General features: G+C 40.1%; 1 protein-coding gene across 2 annotated transcripts in view; it reads left to right on the forward strand.

Moving 5' to 3' along the window:
- The window catches only part of PTPRO (protein tyrosine phosphatase receptor type O), a 230,956-nt gene that overhangs the window by 195,004 nt on the left and 17,223 nt on the right, over positions 1–18,729 (forward strand). For both annotated transcript variants that reach the window (XM_029205425.1, XM_029205426.1), the window contains 3 exons: positions 3,758–3,793; positions 6,981–7,062; positions 16,875–16,965. In XM_029205425.1, the coding sequence (XP_029061258.1) occupies positions 3,758–3,793; positions 6,981–7,062; positions 16,875–16,965 (209 nt within the window). The remainder of the gene's footprint in view (positions 1–3,757; positions 3,794–6,980; positions 7,063–16,874; positions 16,966–18,729) is intronic.

Raw genomic sequence — 18,729 nt, forward strand, 5'->3', positions numbered from 1 at the left:
CTGACTTTCTCATTTTCCATAGTTTGTTTTAAGCTTGTATCAGGCAGGCCTATGCTTGTTTGTATGTCTTTCTTAATAGGTCCCCCTGATGAACACATATTTTGGAATTCTAGCAACTCCTTCAAGGTCTGCTATTTATAGTACTGATCAAATAACATGAGACCTAAGTTAGGGGGGGGGAAAAACCCTGTAGTAGTTTTTAGAAGAATGGTCCTGAGGCTGAAAATGGTTTTCTCCAGGTGAGAAGAGAAGGCAAAACATAGAGCCCCAGGCTTTCTACACTTTTCGTAAACTACACACATATTAACCAATGAAAAGATACCGAACATAAACTGTTTTCAGCCCTAGACTTGCGCTCTGCCAGAAATAAAAGAGGTAAAATTCATGGTCCCTGATCCTTCAAGTCCAACTCAGTACTCTCACAAATTCACCCGAATTCCCTACTCTTTGCTACTTTTCTCTACATCTAATAAGTTGTGGGTATTCTCCCCTGTTTTCATTTCTATACAGTCTTTTAAAATCCTCCTCTAGATGTGTTTGTCTTCATATTTCACCCACCCGTTAACAACCACCCCAAGAAACAGAGCCACGCTCTCTTTTCTTAACACTGCCCGGCTTTGTCTCTTAACTATCAACTTCTTGGAAAGATATGTTCCTGTTGATTGTCTAAAATCCACCTGATGCCTCTGATGGTTGTGTGGAAATCCAGAGACTCTCTACCTCATAGGTTGCTCAAACCTTTTCCCAGGTGGTGGCAGAACCGGTGTAGAGCCTACGTGCCCCATTGGCTTAGTCCCAAGATTGTATTCTGCCGGGATTTCTGACTTTATTGATCTCAGATTGTATTTCCTGTTCAAAGAAAACCATCTCAATTGGACCAGCTGTATCTGGATTCAGTGTTGTTGCTCTCTTTCGTTGCTATCATGGTCACCTCATGCCCTGTTCACATTCATCTGTCTGTTTAAATCCTCAGCAGTTGGCATTTTAAGCATGAAGCAATATTTAGTTTAAACTGCTCAGCTTTATGCTTGTTGTTGTGTGTTCAATTCAGAGGACGACATAACTCTAAAGACCTTTTTTAAGATGTGGGGATGATTTTTGTTTAGCTCATGAAAGAGTAAGTAATGCTTAGGAATTTGTGGTCATTTAAAGTTTTTGACTTTACGGTTTTTGGTTTTAGTTTCTGTTTGTTTTTAACCACTGTGAACCCCACGTCTCTGCCATTGCCTCGTATTCCTCTTTGGAATGAATTTCATTCTGGCGGGCTTTCCAAGATGGTCATAACCATGAAGAACTTATAAAGAATGAATCTTAACTTCTTGGCGTCATTAGGGTTTTGAACCTAATCTAGTATAAGGGAAAGAGGAAAGGTAAAAGAAGCACATCATCCTGTATGCATATATACTGTATGTTGGATGCGTGTTATTTATCAGTTATTCAGAAAATCTTTCACAATGATAAGATGATGTCTTCAACATCACCCAAAATGGTCACTGTGGCATGCACACACACGAGCTCTTTCCATAAAGTGCTAAAGTGAAAATTGCTAGCAACACCTGAACTTACATGTTTACAAGTGAATTATCCCTTGATTTGAGTCTTAGGATCAGCACGGCAATTGAAAATGCAGGAAAATTCTATCAGTGTTGCTGTGGAGTCTCATAATTCAGTCCTGTCTTGTACCACAGCCTTAAGATACAAGAACCCTTTGGAATCTTCAGGAATTCAGCAAAATCTAATCAGAACAATGAAAGTTGTACACAAATCATGAAGACATACACTTAAAACAAGAGGTCATACAAAACATGTGGTAGAATTTCATATTATATTTAAGGTTCATTCAATCAGTGAATGAGACTGAAAGAAAAAAATACTGCCTCTCTTCCATGAATCAGGTTTCCACACAGCTGTGGAATAGCAGTGACTTAATACTTCAGCACTGAATTTATTCAGTGTCACCCTACCACATATATTTGTTTCTTCCCAGTTTCCCTTAGAGTCTGTTTGGATTTGGAAAGGTTTTGTGTTTTTCTTTTTTTAATTTCACTCTGAATCACAAAATATGTTGGCAGCCTCCTGACATTATCAGAACTGTTCCTTATTATGCTAACATTATGTTTTCATCAAGCACTAAAGTAATGGGCTCCTACTATGCGAAGTAAATATAGGATTCCTAACGTTAACTAAATTAGCATCACAAGAGCAGAGTAAAAGAATTATTCAAGAGGTATACCATGACAGTGGTCTTTTGGGGGGGATGAGGGAGAGGTGAAGTAAAACTAGAATGTCTATTACCTCTAAATTCCAAGTATGGAAAACCAAGAGAGGATGAGGGCGAAAAAATAGGACAAGAACTATTAAAATGTACTGTCTTCACTCAGAATTGAGAAGAAATAAAAACTATCTGAAACTAGAAAAGGAAAACCAGAAACACCACTTGCCTTTATGGATATTTCCTTTGCTGCATTACTTCCTCTCCACCCACAAGTGCCATTTCCCCAGTGGGATCCCTCAGGAGCCCAAGTCTAATATCAAATCCTTAATTGCATCATTAGAAAAAATTGTGAGAATGACCTAACAAAGATGTGTTGTTTCAATTCAATTAAATAAGCATTTATTGGCCACCTCCTAGTGTTCCATTAACTGTGCTCAGCTCTGGGGGACAAAGGACAGTCTAGCAAGGAGCACATATACAGCTGATGGTCAGACCACGTAAGAAATACTCATGAACCAAGTGCTATGAAAGCCCAAAGGAAGTAGTGCTTCATTCCGCTAAAGGCTTTCCAGAAATGCGGGTACCCAAGCATTCCTAATTTTCAATATAAATAAATATTTTGGCACATAAAAGTACTCAGATCACACCTGGCTATTTACTATCAATTGTTTATGTTCTGAAAGTCTGGGTGCTTCCATCAATATTTCAAGACCTTTGAAAATTACTTATAAAAATTGTCACACTCAATCATGTATCAATATCATTTATATAAGACAATCTAAACACAATAATGAAGACTTCAGCAGATACTATCTTAGCATTAGCTAACTTAGGTCAGTTATCTTATGTGTTGGTAGAAAATTGTTCCCCTTTTAATAAAAACCCTAAAAATATAATAAACTGAAGCATACGTTAGTATTACATGTGTCTGAGCTTGCAGACTAGCAATGAATTCAGAACAAGCAGGTAATAGGTATAGTTCCTCAGATAGCTGAAAAACTAGTTCAAAACTGAATAAGAACAACACCGTAATAGAATACATGGCACGTGACAACACTGATAGCACAAATTCACATTCCCGATGAAAATGTCCGAAAAGGTTATTTTGTTCCTTAATTTAAAAACCATTATGTCCATCCTCCCTCCACCAGTTCTCATCTTTATTCCCCGATTCTTTCCTTTTGCCTGTAGAATCTGGAGTATTTAGACAGGAAATACTTCTATATATTTACAAAGCACTTCAGCAACTTAATCACCAGGAGCAAGAAATTATATTTCTAGAATTCAGTTTTTTGGCAAATCTAGAACATAAAGTGTAGGTATGGCCCAGAAATCTAACAGAGTTTTAAAACATGAATCTGGAATTTTTATCATTATCTTCTCATTTAAGGGGAAGTAATTAAACAAACATGAGGTATGTTTAATAAAAATTAAATAAAATGGCAGTGCCTGATGTAATTATTTAAAGTTCTTCAAGTTTAATCATTTTGTTAATCAGTTCTTTTGCCCAGATAAATTTGCTTCTCTTTTCTTAATTCACAGGAGTAAAAATGGTTTAAAAAAGAGGAAACTGACTAAGTAAGTTTTTCTTACTATTTCACTTAAAAATATTCTTTATAATGATCTTCACTTTCCAAACTGAAAAGTTTGCTGTCTTTAAATAGAAGGGATGCTTAAGAAAGAGGCAAATGCATATTAAAATAGCTAAGCTATTATGCGTAGGTGTGTTTACACATATGGATGGCAGTGACCACCAAGAAAGTGTACCAACAGAAACCATGTCAGGAATAAGGAAAATTCTCATCACGTGAAATCTGAAAAGGAATGGGTTGTTAGGAATTATAAGTCTTACAGAAGGAAGTCTACTATTCTAAATCTATAAGGAATCTAATATTTAGCTACATCAAAGTAGTACAAAAACCTTTGACATTTTGTATCTTCAAATTTCGTGCCTATTGCAGGGAAAGGCTGTTACTCTGTTGGATGTTGTAACAAATACTTGGATAAATGCTGTCTCAGGAAATCTTTATAATAAACAGAAAAGGATAAATACTTTAGCTAACCTGTGGTTTCACTTATCTACTGAACTGTTAGTCATAAGAGTTATAATTCTGATGGGTGAAAATGAACAGTCAGTTGATTTCAAAAGCCTAATTAGAGTATCACCTCCAGGCCTTTAGTTAAAAACTCTTCATATAAAGAGTGGACCATTCCTATAAATAGAGTTCATTCTTGATACTTGCCTGGGATAGAATATTGGTGAATTCATTAAGGAGGCAGTTAGGGGTCCCAGCCAAATCTATGGTATCTGTGCTAATGGAATACATAACACAAGAGAAAAATTGATGCAAAATATTTCTCTTCAGCTTTGAGTGACATATAATATTTTGGCACATATAGACGACAGAATAATTTTTTCCTAAATCTATTTCAAATCAGTACGGATTCTATTGGCATATATCAAGTGACGCAGGAGAGACGAGACCAGGCAAAGCAGAGGAGCGGTGCTGTCAGCCCAAAGGAATGATTTGACAGAAACGGAAAGACTTTCTTGCCCAAAATTATTAGTTGGGTTGTTAAGTGAAGCAGAGGCATAGACTAGAGCAGTTAGAGGACAGGGTCTTGGGACCAAAGGGGGGCCCAAGACCCAAGCAGAGAGGAGAAGCAGGATGTGGACCAAAGTTTGAGTGGAGCGTAGACATGGTGGAACCTGCCCACAAGCCAAAACCTCGAGTCAAACCAGCTTCCGCCTTCCCTCTTCTCATTTTCCTTCTCATCCTCCCTCCTTCTCTACAAACCTTTTTTTTTTTTTCCAGTTTCTAGCGTATTGTTATTGATAAAAGTAGAGAATGGTAAACTTTGTCTGTAAAGTAGACCCACGATGGAGAAATGGCAGTGGATCTGGGTATCAAGCAGTGGATAAGCTTCTACAAGCCATTTTTGAGGGACTCCTCCCATCTTTCCATTTACTTTCTCTTTACATTTTCTCTTTCACTCCAAATGCCCCCCCCCCACTGCCACCACCGTGCTCCTTGGCTCTCCTTGCCCCTCCCCCCTTACCCTCCCCCCTTACCACAGTAAGCTCTTACCTCGCCCCTCCTTTCCTCACCTCCTCTCCCTCTAAACCTTTGTCCCACTGATAGATCCCTGCTCCTTCCCAGTTTTCTTTCTCTTCTCCTTACCATTCTCCTCCTCTCCCTGATGTTCATTCTTCTACTTCCTGGGTCCTTCCTCTGACTCTCTTTCCCCTCTCCATCCTGCTTTTGCTTTTTCTAACCCCATTTTCCTCTTAATGAGATGAGAACCAGCCTCATCAAGTCCAACTTCAAGGTCAACGCACTGCCAAGACAGCAGGGAAGGATCACCCCACCCCGCCCCCGTTTAGCTGTTTCTTTTGGAAGGGTGGCAAAGTTGAATGAAAAAGCTTTTAACCAGGAGTCCTTCTCCCTGCTTCTACCCAGGGTTCTCCAGCTTAGTAGCCCTGAGATCTTGAACTACTCATTTGACTATCTCAGCCTGGGTTCTCTGTGGAGTTCCATCTGGAGTGTGGGGCTAATGTCGTCCAAGTCTACCTTAACCATCAACCCAGCAAGATGACGCATAAGAATATTTAGGGTGTCTTAAGGGTACAAGGCATTCATGTTATCATTATGAAGTAAAACCATTAAAATTTGAATGTATTATCTGGGAGGTATAATACCCTTAAAAATCAACTAAAATCTTAACATAAATTAATCTATCAGATTAGCTAATCGACAACTTTGAACAAATATCTATCATATGCTTTGTATTTGCTAATAGGGCATAAGACCACAGATAGATGATATAAGCTAAGTAATTTGCAGCAAGACGAAGGGAAAGGTCAACTCTGTGCACCCTGTCAAGGTGGAAAGGCTTGGGTTAGGTGACAGTGCGGCATCCTGAAGAAGCTCAGGGAACAGGTTGGCACGGGTAGGCTCTAGAAGAGATAAGCAGCTAGAGAAAACCACCGGAAATAAAACCGAATTCTTATTCAAAAAGAAACACAAAAAACAAGGAAGAAGGTGAGCACTTCTGCTACTGATGTAGAAACATAAACTCAGATGTGTTACTTGATTGTCCTGAACCATTTTGCTATGCAAGGCTCTGAACACAACTCTGAGAGAGAGAGAGGGAGAGAGAGAGAGAGAGAGAGCGCGCGCTGAGAGCTCCCTGGAGAAATGTTTCCTGCCAGGACACTGCCTTTGCTCTGGGAAGACAGTGCAGCACAATTCCTTACACTTGTAAAGCTGTTTAAACTTCCATGTCTCTGTCATCTGTAACATACTGTGTGTCAACCTTGTGATGTAGGTATCGCTCTGATTTTTCATAGATGAGCATGTTAAATCTCAGAAGAGTTAGGTAAATAAAGTAAAACTATAATTCGAACAGGTCTTCAGACTAATCCTTTGTTTTTTCCCATAAACTGGGGTTTTCTAGAAACAACACATATACCTGTGAGTGTATGAGTGTGTGTATATGTAATATTTTACTGCTAAAGTAAAAGCCAATTAAAAATCTAGAGGTTTCTCCTATCCTCAAGGAAGTTTAATATATAGGGCTCTCTTTTTAATTATAATATATTAGTGACTGGTAACTTTAACCAAAAAAAAAAGAGTGCTAACCTCTGAGAAGTAAGAAGAAAATTGCAAGAAAATTGTTCATGTTTGAGAAGTATGGTGTTAAACGCTATATGACACCTATCAACAGGATTTTTAAAACATACCTTTCTTTGTATTTGACAAAGCCCGGTGCAACTGGATGACTTTGACGCCTACATCAAGGATATGGCCAAAGACTCTGATTATAAATTTTCTCTTCAATTTGAGGTGAGTGAATAAAGTTTTTCCTACCCTCTGTGGGCAGGGGAATTGGCAGCTTTGTACCAGTGTCATTCCCCTGCTCACTAGGCAGTCCTGGTGGTGTGGTTCATAATGGACAGGATGGTAACTGGGCTTGGGGGTACCTAATGTGCTGGTTCAGAGCCAGGATGTCAACCCTTAGTTAGGAGGTCAGGGTTTGGGTGGCACGAATGAAAGAAAGAAGAGAAGAGATGCAGGTACTGCGGGTGCTGGGGTGAACAAACATGGTAACAGAAGTTTTCAATGGTAACATTGAAAACCATGGGGATGGAAAGTGCAGGGAGAAGGCAAGCTGAGGATTGAGGTCCGGAACAATTTCTCTTTCAGGGGATTTTTAGTGTGTTTCTCATGCCACTTAGGACACAGTTAGCGTGGGTGGTGGATGAATTGGACCCCTTTGTCTCCTGAGCACATAAGAGCCTGGTGTCTCTTTTGCTGTAGGACTCCTGGCATTCTACTGCACATGTCTTTGTGAGGTTTTGTTTTCTTTTCTTGGAGAAATTGGAGAAAGAGAGTTACACATGCTTTGTGTAAAAGAAGAACGAAATTGGCAACATCTTTTTCTGAAGCACACATATTTCTTTGATCCCAAGAACGTGTCAGAGTAGATGGAAAAGGGTCTAGGATCTCAGTAGTGTGAGGGATACAACTGGTCCTCAGGTTTTCTTCCCACACATTTCACAGCTCAGAACATAGTCTGGATAGCCTCCCATTCTTCAGGCTTTCAGCGAGGCTCAGGGAGACCAGGGAGAAGGGAAAGATAAAGTGACTTTTCTAAATTATGTCATTTTTTTTTAAAGCCCCTTAGCTGCTTTTCCTGTGAGACACCAGGTGGTAGAATGTAGCTGCTCTCTCCTCATTATCCATATTCATTTCTTCTTTCCTCACATCAGCCAAGGACAGCTTTGTTCTGCAAGAATCAGCAGGAATCCTGGTATGGGTATTCATTCTAACAGGGAATTTAAGGATGAGAAGAATCTTATACATTAGCAAATACAAAGCCCCCAAACTGTCACCTGTGTCATGAGAAATGCCACATAAAGCCTGGCTCAGTCATCCACTGTACGCAGGTGCATGAGAAATTATAAATGCTACACCAAATGCTATAGCTCGAAGAACAGAAACTCAATTTGAAATGGAGATCTATGGTGAGGATGGCGTTTCAGAAGAGCGTACCAACGAAAGGAGGACGCTTTTTATAAGAAAACATAAGCCCAAACTCAGAAGAAAATAAATATCTAGATAATTCTGATAAAAATTATATTGTAGTTACACTTTCTATTTTTTACCTTTTTTTTTTTTTTTTTTTTTTTTTTTTTGCGGTACGCGGGCCTCTCACTGCTGTGGCCTCTCCCGTTGCGGAGCACAGGCTCCGGACGTGCAGGCTCACGGGCCCAGCCGCTCCACGGCACGTGGGATCTTCCCGGACCGGGGCACGAACCTGTGTCCCCTGCATCAGCAGGCGGACTCTCAACCACTGCGCTACCAGGGAAGCCCAGCCACAGTCTCTTAATTCCTACCAGGTGATATGACCTTGGTGGAACAGCCAGGGTCACTGCCTTTCCTGGAAGGATTAGGAGTACCCCCAGTTCATGTCATCAAACCCCAGTGTAACTATTACTGTGCTTCTGAATTGCATCATTATAAAAAGAAATTCAATGAATCATTCTCTGGTAAAAAGAAAATATTTTTTTCAGTTGTGAATGACAGAAATACAATTCAAACTAGTTTAGACCAAAGAAGAAGGGAGTTTGTTCGAAGGATAACTAAGGTATCTCATATAATCAAAGGAAAGGTTGAATAGCTAAACCAGGAGGAGAGCAGGGAAGCAGCTCAGTCTCAGGAATGGCTGGAATCAGGGGCCACACACCTGAAAAGACCCCCTCTTTTTATTTCTCATTTCTACTTCTCTCTTTGTCTTGGCCTCACTTTCTTTGGCTGCAAACCAACCTCTTTCTCATAGTGGAAAATGCGACCGCAATCAGCCTCGGAGTATCACACCTATGGTTGCCAAAGGGAGTCACTGACTGTCTTTCTTGTTCGTAGTTTAAAAAATAACAGGGGAGGATTCTGATTGGCTGGCATGGCTAATGATGTCTGCTCACACTGTCTGCAGCCTGGGAGGGCAGAATTACGGAAGAAAAGGACAGTTCTTATTGGTACCATGTGGATAAACCAGAAACCAAGAGCATTATACCCAAAGAGAGGACCACGCAATAAGTGATTAGATCTGAGCTTCAGCTGCTTCAAAAATGTGAAAAGTTGAATGGTCAATTTTATGACTAAATATTCAGTTTACAATATGCTGAGGGCTTCTATATATTCAAGGTATAAATGAACACATTCAAGCTTATTTCATAGGATTTATAACGCAGATAGGAATGTACCAAACTGAGAGTCCAAAAACCTGGATCCTCACTACTGCTTTCCCACTAATTAATATAGGAAAAAATCAGTTTCTCATCACCTCAGTTTCTTCATCTCTAGAATGGGTAAGTTGAACACAGAGTGGTTCTCAGCTGGACCTGTACCAGGCAGCGCCCTAGGGGGAGTTTGGGGGTGTGTGGTCTCCTAATGGCTTGGGAGTAGTATTTAATGGGGAAAGGGACAGCAATGTTAAGTGTTCTGCAATGAGTGGGACAGTCTCACACAATAAAGAATTGTCCCAAGCCAGTAGTATTCCATGGAGAGACACTGGACTAAATTGGGGACAAGGTTACATCGAAGCTTTATAATTCTTACATATTAGTCAGGGTTCTCTAGAGAAACAGAACCGATAGGAGACATATACATTATATATATATATATTTATATTTATACATATATATACACATATATAATATATGTTAATTATATTATTATATAATTATATTATATGATTATTATATAATTATATTTTATAATATGAAGATCCTATATATGATAATACAATAGAAGATAGAAGCTGATAGATAGATAGATAGATAGATAGATAGATAGATGGAGAGATTTATTTGAAGGAATTGGCTCACACAGCTGTGGCAGCTGGCAAGTCTGAAATCTATAGGGCACCCAGGGACGAGCTGATGTTGCCACTCAAGTCCAAAGGCAATCTGGAAGTAGAATTCCTTCCTCCTCAGGAGACCTCAATCTTTTAAGGCCTTCAACTGAGTGATGAGGTCCACTCACATTATGGAAGGTAATCTGCTTTCTCAAGTCTACTGGTTTAAATGTTAATTACAGCTAAAAAAATACCTTCATCCAACATCTAGACTGATGTTTGACCAAGCAACTTGGCGCTATGAGTAGCCAAGTTGACTCATAAAATCAGCCATCACACCATGACCTGAAGACATGTTTAGTAATTTTTGTTTATTTTAAGGATATTTTTTCATATCCCTTTGTTCTTAGAACATCATTGGTCAAATATGTAATTTATTTGGTGCCAAGTCCTGATGTTGTCTCTCTGCTCTGGTGAGAAAATACAAATTACTCTCCAGAAGTCTGTTTTAAATCACAGGCTCAGACTGTAGGTTTTGGACTAACGTTTGCTTAAGCAGTGACCTAGTGGTCTGACTCACTTCCTTTTTCATTTGACAGCCTCCCAGGAATTGCCAACCTCCAACTCCACCCAACCGCACATCCTCAGGTTCAGTGTCAGAGTAACCCCATCTATTTTCAAAGACCCATTGTGCTTTCATACCTGACTTCAGGGTGAATGTCAAACCTTTCACGTGGCAGCCCTCAAATTTTCCTGAACTTGATAATTAATGGAGGCTTAAGAAAAAAAAATGTTTCTTGCTCTAATGGGACCCCAAGAGGGTATAGAGATGGCTGAATCAATTGGGCTAGCTAAATTCAGTATCGGACAGTTATTTGTTCTGTTTCTATTAATGCTTAATACCTGTATTCATGTTGACACTGACATGGAAAGATCACACTCATATTGAGATGTTATATCATTTATAGACATCATGCAAATTGAAACTGTCTGGATTTACATGTATTACCAGTACCAGTCATACATGAAGCTACACGAGTTGCTAATTTGCATTCACTGAATAAATTCCTTTTTCACTCTGTATCTGATTTCAGATCTGTTGGAAAGATTGATTATCCTTCTGATGAAAATATACATCTTTTCTTAAGGAGGTTTGGGACCCGGGGATTAGATTCAATTTCTCATTTCTATTGTCTCATGTTGAGAACGTTTCAAAGAGCCAGAATTTAGAGCTTGGAATCTGAGATCCCATAAGACGTAGCACGTATTGTTCATTTTGCCATTAATTTCTGTACTTTGTGTTTGATCAGGATGCTAGGAAAGCCCTCACTACCTTTGTTTGGAGATGTGGCTGCATAGGTTAGAACAAAACTATATCACTTGCCACATAGTTCATAGGAGATGATCTTTGATTTCTGATAGTAGCTCCCATTTGTAGCTGTTTTTTTTTTTTTTTAAAAACCTTAACTATTTATTTATTTTTTGGCTGAGTTAGGTCTTCGTTGCTGTTCACGGGCTTTCCCTAGTTGCGGGGAGTGGGGGCTACTCTTCGCTGCAGTACGTGGGCTCCTCATTGCAGTGCCTTCTCTTGTAGTGGAACATGGGTTCTAGGCATGAGGGCTTCAGTAGTTGTGGCACGCGGGCTCAGGAGTTGTGGCTCACGGGCTTAGCTGCTCCACGGCATGTGGGATCTTCCCAGACCAGGGATCGAACCTGTGTCCCCTGCATTGGCAGGCAGATTCTTAACACTGCACCACTAGGGAAGTCACTGTAGCTGTTTTTATTTGTGTTTCAGTACAGTTCCCTGGAGACCTACCTGCAGCATTGCTGAAATAAGTCAACTCACAGCCTCTCCAACAGTTCTTACAGAAGGGGTCTTACTTTTTTCCCAGACCTGAGTTTCCTCTGCTCTCATTCCTCATTGCCTAGGTTTTGGTCTCTGTTTCCAAGTGCCTGTACCAGTAATTTGTCTAGTGATTGGAACGTTACCCCTAAATCCCATCCTAGAGCCCAGGACCCTACTAGCTATTGCTAGACTGTCCTGAGGTTGACATCCTTCTTACCCAGTATTACATCAGGTGTCCAAGTTTCCCATTCTTCCTTCAGAGTACCTGTTATAGGTGTTGGAGCCCTAATTGCGTAGTTCTCCAGAATATGAACTTATTTGGAAATAGAGGCATTGCAGATGTAATTAAGATGAGGTCATCCTGGAGTAGGGTGGGCTCTTAATCCAATATGTCTAGGGTCTTATGAAAAGATAGCCATGTGAAGACACAGAGACAAAGAGAGAGAATCCCATGTGATGACAAAGGCAGAGATTGGAGTCATGCACCTGCAAGTGAAGGAAAACCAAGGATTGCCAACAAACCATCAGAAGCTAGGAAGAGGTGTGCCCCTGTAGGTTACAGAGGGCATATGTCCCTGCTGACACCTTGATTTCGGCTTTCAAGCCTTCATTATTATAAGACGATAAATTCCTGTTAAGCCAGCAGTCCCCAACCTTTTTGGCACCAGGGACCGGTTTCGTGGAAGACAGTTTTTCCGCGGCCCGGGGGTGGGGGTGGGGGTGGGGATGGTTCAGGCAGTAATGCGAGCGACAGGGAGTGTTAGATGAAGCTTTGCTCGCTCGCTGGCCCGCCACTCACTTCCTGCTGTGTGGCCCGGTTCCTAGCAGGCCGTGGTCTGGTACCGGTCCGTGGCCCAGGGGTTGGGGACCCCTGTGTTAAGCCACCCAGTTTGTGGCACTTTGTCATGACAGCCCTAGGGAACTAATACAGAACATCACTAAATACCTTGCTCTAAATCCTTTCTTCTCCCTTTGCGTTTACCTGAAAAGTAACCAGTCATTGCCCAATCCCATTGGACCTTTCACTGGCCATAGATGGAACCTCTTATGTCAACAACACAGGTCACATTGTTTCTCCTGACTTGTCCTGTAGTCTAGTCATCTATCTCATTTGATTCTAATGTCCAACCTCATCTGAAAGAAAACAACAAATGCTTATCACCTGTTGACATTGTTACAGACTCTAAAGCCAGAATACAGCTTGTGCTCTTCCAAGAAGATGTGGTACATCTTATGGAACGAAGGTATCCCCCACCTTCCCAAATTCATATGTTGAAGTCCAAGCCCCAGTGTGATGGTATATTTGGAGATGGGGTCTTTGGGAAGTGGTTAGGGTTAGATGAGGTCATGAGGATAGGGCCCTCATGATGAAATTAGTGCCCTCATAAGAAGAGACAGTAGAGACGTTGCTTTCTCTTCTCCCCAACCCCACCATGTACACACAAAGAAGAGATCAACTGAGCACACAGTAAGACGGTGGCCATCTACAAACCAAGAGAAACCTCATAATGAAACCTACCTTGCCAGCACCTGATTCTTGGATGTCCTAGCTTCCAGAACTATGAGGAATAAATTTCTGTTTCACCCACCCAGCCTAAGGTATTTTGTTATGGCAACCCAGGCATACAATGCATGTGTTTGTGCCCCGCTTTTCAAGACCGTATGCTTCAAACACAGCCAAAACAGCACACACTGCCATTGGCTTCAGTGACTGTATCGGTTTCCTAGGGGGCTGCCACAACAAATTACCATAATCTTGGTGACTTAAAACAACAGAATTGTACTCTCTCACAATTCTAGAGGCCAGATGTCTAAAATTAAAGCGTTAGCAAGGCCATGCTCCCCCTTTGAAGGCTCTAGGGGAGAATCCTTCTTTGTCTCTTCCAGTGGCCCTGGGCATCTTTGGCTTATAGCTGTATAGCTCTAATCAATGCTTTCATCCTCATATGGCTTCTCCTCTTCTCTCTTTTATAAGGACACTTATCATTAGATTTAGAGGCCACCCAGATAATACAGGATGATCTTATCTTATGATTCTTAATTACACCTGCAAAGACTCTTTTTTCCTAATAAGATCACATTCACAGGTTCTGGGGGTTCCGACATGGACATATCTTTGGAGGGATTATCATTCAACACTATGGATGACTATGTAACCTAGAAAAAAACCCCACAATGATAAATTATATTAGAAACAAAACTGGCGAAAGAAAATTCAAAAATGACTTATGTTGGTTTCAGGCCATCACCTCATACTTTGCCTTCATGAAGATTGAAGCCTCTGGAGTTTCCATGTGGTTGGAAAAAAAATAACTGCAAAGCTACTGGGCTGGAAACTTAGTATTTGATTTTCCACTTAGTGACAGGCTGAATTACAAAAGATTGCAAGGCATTTTGTGTATACATGCCATTCCTGCTTTGCTGCAATGTAACTTTGGCAATTTACATTTACAGTATTCAGCCAACTAAATCACTCTTATCAACTTAGGGCATTTACAGCAGGGAGGCAACACACAATTAAAGTTCTATCAGTTAGTCAGCTTCCATATGTGCTCCAGCTCTCAGCCTCAATCTGTTTCCACAGTTTCTTTTGGTACCGGAGGGCTTTTCCTGTGGCTTATCAGTCTGTCCTCAAAGTGGGGCTTTATTGGGGGAGAGTTGTTCAGTTAGCACAAATGGCAAAGGAGGGAGAAATTATGGAGCCAGAATCAAAGAATCATAATGGAAGCATTTCACAATCATGATCAATAGTGCTGCATTAATATTTATTGAGTTTAATCATTCCATTTGATAGTCACTATATACCAGTGAGGTATGGAAAAATTATGAGCCTTATCTTACAGATAATTAAACTGATGTTAACGAGAGTTGAAATACTTTTTCAAGACCCTGCAGTTTATAAGCGGTCCACCAAAATAAGCCAGATATTTTGGCAAACTATCTATAAAGACACTCCCCAAAGGAGGTAGATTTCCAAAATATTTTAAGCAATGGAAACATCATTTAAGTACGCTTATAGCTGCCAAGAGGAGCTAACCTAAAAATAACACTGATTTGGTTGAAGTTTGCTAAAAATAAATTTTGTTTCTTATAAGAATAATATAATCAGTCTTTGACAACCCTTTAAAATGGAAAAAACAGTTATAAAGGAAAAATGACAAGCTTCTGTTTAAGGGCATTTGGCAAGCAAGGGTTTTGCCCGAGATGAAAAAAAACTTCTAAATTTGTAAACTGAAGATCAAAGTCAGCATAGTTGGTCTTAAGATTGACTTCGACTTGGGCCAAGAGCTCGCAATTTTGTGAGCTTGGAAAGCCAACAGTGATAGAGAGAAATCTGGACAATTAGATCAGTTCATCCATGTTGACTGCAGCTTGCATTCCAATGCCATTAAACACACACACTAAGCTACCAAAGAACTTCTTTGTGGACGTAGCAGACATCCCAAGAACTGGGTGTCTACAACATTTGCTTTGCATGGGTACTTGAATCAAGACACTGAACGCACACACACCAAAAAAATTCCCTGCTCAATCTCTCAAAACATCATCAAATGTTTCCAACTCCCTTCAAAACTCTTTCAAAGACTCTCCAAAATTCTTCCCCCAGAGAAGTATTCCTCCAGCTTATGATTCTTTAAGGTAATAATTGGGAGGAATCATGAAGAATAGCATCCCATACACGTAAATTAAATTTCCAGCAAGTGGTGTCTCTACTTGTTCACTTAATAGTCTTATAGAAAAATGCATACTATACATGTAACCCCATTCCTAGATGGTTAGACAGACTGTTTACTAATATTGCCCTCGGATTTGTATGGGATTTGCTGCGTCGGTCATGCGCTGCACAATTCCAGGGAGCACCATTTATGTAGACCACAGAATAATTGATACCCCCGGAGAAAGGTGGCTTGACTCCAACCCCTGTTTCCTATCAGACACATGTCGTGGAAGCTTAGAAACCCCCTTTTCCAGTAACATAGATTTTCTGAAGTATGTTTGCTGTCTGTTTATATAAAAATTGCTTTATCAGTGCACCTTCTGATAATAGAATTTATAAGAGTAATGATACACACAAACAGATACTTGGATGTTCCTCTTTTCATGGAAGGGTTTGCCTACCCACTACTGCGTCATCCTTATTTTGGGGTTTTATTACCAGATTTTAGTGACTGTCAATCCTATATCTTGTAACGTGGAGAATGTGCCCTACTTCTTGTTCCTCACTCTCTCCTTCTCTACCTTCTCAAAAGCTCATCACCTTCAGGAGAAATACCTACAATTCCTCATAGACTAGGAAATATTTATGCAAACTGCATAAGTTTCAGTTACCCTGTACCTCCAAAAATCTGAAACCTACTTCTGTTTTCGAATTTTCCATACCCCTGAGTGTAATGCATATAATTCTTACCTTCTCCAAGTGATCACTTAGCTATCCAAGGTCTTTATGTATTACATCAGTCAGCTATTACTGCAATAATGCTATATAAGAAACGACCTCAAAACCTCAGTGACCTACAACACTTATTTTTCTCACTTGTGGCTCTGTGGGACAGAGGAGATCATTCTACTTCAGGCTGTGGGTCAGAGTCTGTTCCATGTGTCTTCTCATCCTGGGACCAGTAGCTTTCCTGGGCATGTTCTTTGCCAGCAGATGGCAGAAGCACAAGAGAACAAACCAAGCTGAGCAAACACATTTAAAGCTTCTGATTGGACGTGAGTTCTACCCAACTTCACTGGCCAAAAGCAAGGTGGCAACAGTAGGATGGAGAAGTACACTCTGCCCCAAAAGGGAGCCACTGTGACATCGTAAAGCAAAGGGGGTGTGATGATTGTGATCATTCTATTAGAGGCAGGAAGTGAAGAATAATCCAGCATGAGCAATAAACCGATGTGAACAATAATGCAATCCATACCATGTATGGGGATCTCGAATCTATTCTCTGTCATTCACAGGAGTTGAAGCTGATTGGACTGGATATTCCACACTTTGCTGCAGACCTTCCACTGAACCGATGTAAAAATCGCTACACAAACATCCTACCATGTAAGATTGTCAATAACGCCGACCCTACTCATGTCTTCCCGAGGCTGAAGGGCTGTTACTGAAGAGTAATCAGTTTCAGGGGCCTCTGGCCAGACCCAGTAACGGTCTGCATCTTCAAAGCCATCTGTGATTGCATTGATCACACTGGTGTTTGATGTCAGTAGGTCCTGTCATATGTATGAAAATTTAATAATTATGCTTTTAAATCAATTGTATCTGAACAGAAAAGACCGACCATTTGGCTTTTCGGAGATCAAAAAGTATTCGCCAAATTAGGGACAAGATAATCTGTGCTCATAATCTATTTTTCAGTCAGTTCATTGACAATGGAAGGAAGCAAATGGAAAGGGAGGCAAGGTGTGAAAACACCTCTCTTCTTACTTCTGGCAAATTCTGCCATTCCTTAGCATTTTGTAATAAAAGCAACATTCAAAGAACAAAATAATGCCATTTGCAGCAACACGAATGGACCTAGAGCCTGTCATGCTGAGTGAAGTAAGTCAGACACAGAAAGACAAATACCATATGATATCGCTTACATGCGGAATCTAAAAGGGCACAAATGAGCTTATCTACAAAACAGAAGCAGAGTCACAGATGTAGAAAACAAACTTGTGTTTACCAAGGGATAAGGGGGGGGGATAAATTGGGAGATTGAGACTGACATATACACGCTACTATATATAAAATAGATAACTAATAGGGACCTATGGTATAGCACAGGGAACTCTACTCAATACTCTGTAATGGCCTCTATGGGAAAAGAATCTAAAAAAAAAAGAGTGAATATATGTATATGTATAACTGGTTCACTTTGCTGTACAGCAGAAACTAACACAACACTGTAAATCAACTAGAGTCCAATAAATTTTTTTTAAAAAAGCAACAAAGAAAAAGTAGTATAAAGTACTTACAGGACAATTAAAATACCTTCCAATATAGATTTAACTTTCCTCTCTGCTACACTCTAGGGGGAGCTGGGAAAGAAGGGAAAAGTGCAAAGCTCTAGAAAAAGAACTCCCTCCTTTAAAAAGGTTCTTGACAAAATTAAGTAGTATTATCATTACAACACCTTACTTCTGTACACATTTCAGGATTTACTTTTTTCATGTGAAGTCCGTTTACAAAAAGACCATCAACTCCATCTTCTCTTCTCGAGGCTTCCCAAAAGTAGTGAATTCTCTGGATGTCCCTGAGTGAAATGGAAATCCTGTGTTTAGGCTACATTCTATGGCCTTCCACGCAACCTACCAAATATTTTAGTTCCTGTACATATTCTCCACAATCCCCAAAAAACCTGGAGACCACTCTTTCAAGGACAGGAGGGCTGAGGGGAGGAAATATTGGTGGGGAGATATTTATATATTTGTTTAAACCAGAAGCTAAGATTGAGATAGGCTAAAATATTAAGCTAAAATAAATTTTATCTACCTAGCATATCACTGACCGATTTGACTTGGTACTGAGTACAGATATTGGGTACAGAATTGTCTTGACAAGTCTTCCTTCCACCCTGATTTTTTTTTTTTTTCTGGTTCATTTGTTTTGTTTTATATCTGTTAATCCCGAACTCCTAATTTTTCCCTCCCCACCCATTTCCCCTTTGGTAACCATAAGTTTGTTTTCTTTTTGTGAGTCTGTTTCTGTTTTGTAAACAAGTTCATTTGTATCTTTTTTTTGTTTGTTTAGATTCTACATATAAGTGATATCACATGATATTTGTCTTTGTCTGACTTACTTCACTTAGTAAAATAATCTCTGGGT

Source organism: Monodon monoceros, unplaced genomic scaffold (assembly GCF_005190385.1).
Source record: "Monodon monoceros isolate NGI ecotype Baffin Bay Population unplaced genomic scaffold, NGI_Narwhal_1 Super_Scaffold_6, whole genome shotgun sequence".
Classification (NCBI taxonomy): domain Eukaryota; kingdom Metazoa; phylum Chordata; class Mammalia; order Artiodactyla; family Monodontidae; genus Monodon; species Monodon monoceros.